This window comes from Gavialis gangeticus, unplaced genomic scaffold (genome assembly GCF_001723915.1).
Source record: "Gavialis gangeticus isolate Ggan-Ray unplaced genomic scaffold, GavGan_comp1, whole genome shotgun sequence".
NCBI classification, from domain to species: Eukaryota; Metazoa; Chordata; order Crocodylia; family Gavialidae; genus Gavialis; species Gavialis gangeticus.
Window position 1 is genome coordinate 42,647,252 of NW_017729031.1, and position 1,048 is coordinate 42,648,299.

Consider the following 1,048-nt stretch of genomic DNA (forward strand, 5'->3'; position numbering starts at 1 on the left):
CGACCCTGCCCCCCCACCCCCGCGGGGAAGCCGCGCTCCCGGGGCTGCCTGGACTTGCACGACCCGGCTGCAGGGCCCCCAGCAGAGCCAGGCCGGGGGCAGGCAGCGATCATGGGTGCTGCGAGGGGTGCCAGGAAAGGTGACCGCAGGGGTCAGTGCGGAGCCGCAGCAGCTGTGGGCCACGCTGGGGCTGCGCTTGTGGAGCTGTGGGCTGGGACAATGGTGCAGCAGGCGGGCGGCGCTGGGCGAGGACTCACAGCCCCCGTCAAGCGTGGCTGTGCCTGTGCATAGAGCCGGGAGCGGTGTCTCCCCTGACGTGGGTAACTGCTGCGTGCCCCTGTGTTGGCAGGGGGGGCGTGGCCAGTGGGGGCACCACGGGGCTGAGGGCCGTGGCTGTGCAGGGAGCCGGGGGAGGAGAAAGGAGGTGGCGTCCGCGCCTTTCCTCCACAGAGCCCCCAGGCTTTGCCCCCGGGGTCTTGCCCGCTGCTGCCTGTGTGCGGCACCTGTCTGGAAAGCAGCGGGTGCAGCGTCCCCAGGCCATGGTCCCCACAGTACAGCAGGGTTGGGTCCACACACGGCTTGTTCCACATGACCCAGGAAACCTCCGTGTGGTTCTCAGGCTGAAGCTGGCACCTGCCCTGTCTCTCAAGGCTCATGGCAGCCCCCCTCTGTGGCATGGAGCCTTGTGGGCTGTTTATCTGTGAGTAACCGTGTCGCTTGCCTCTGGTGAGCGTGAGCAGGCGTCTCCCTGACACGAGGGAGGTGCCAAGAGGTCCAACAGGATTTGGCCTCTGATGATAAAGTGCTGCTGCTAGCAGCTGTAGTTAACTGGAGACCCGCCCAGGGTCGCTTTTGGTTCTGCTGTGTCCCGGCTATATTGGTGCACTTCATCCCAAGGCTGGGGCAAAGAGGGGCCTTGGCCCCACTCCTCATTGGTGTGCGTTTGGAGGATGTTGAACTCTTGCTGAGCCGGGGGCGCTGTGTTTGTTAGTGGGCATGTCCCTTGCACCCTGTCCCTTCTGACATGGGCGGCTGCAGCAGCGAGCAG

The 1,048-nt window shown here is 65.8% G+C and overlaps 1 protein-coding gene across 1 annotated transcript in view; it reads left to right on the plus strand.

Moving 5' to 3' along the window:
- Positions 1-752, plus strand: part of CFAP65 (cilia and flagella associated protein 65) — a 44,934-nt gene extending 44,182 nt beyond the window's left edge. Inside the window, exon 26 of the mRNA XM_019522825.1 lies at positions 732-752. Coding sequence (XP_019378370.1) covers positions 732-752 — 21 coding nt within the window. The remainder of the gene's footprint in view (positions 1-731) is intronic.
- Positions 753-1,048: the final 296 nt, after the last annotated feature.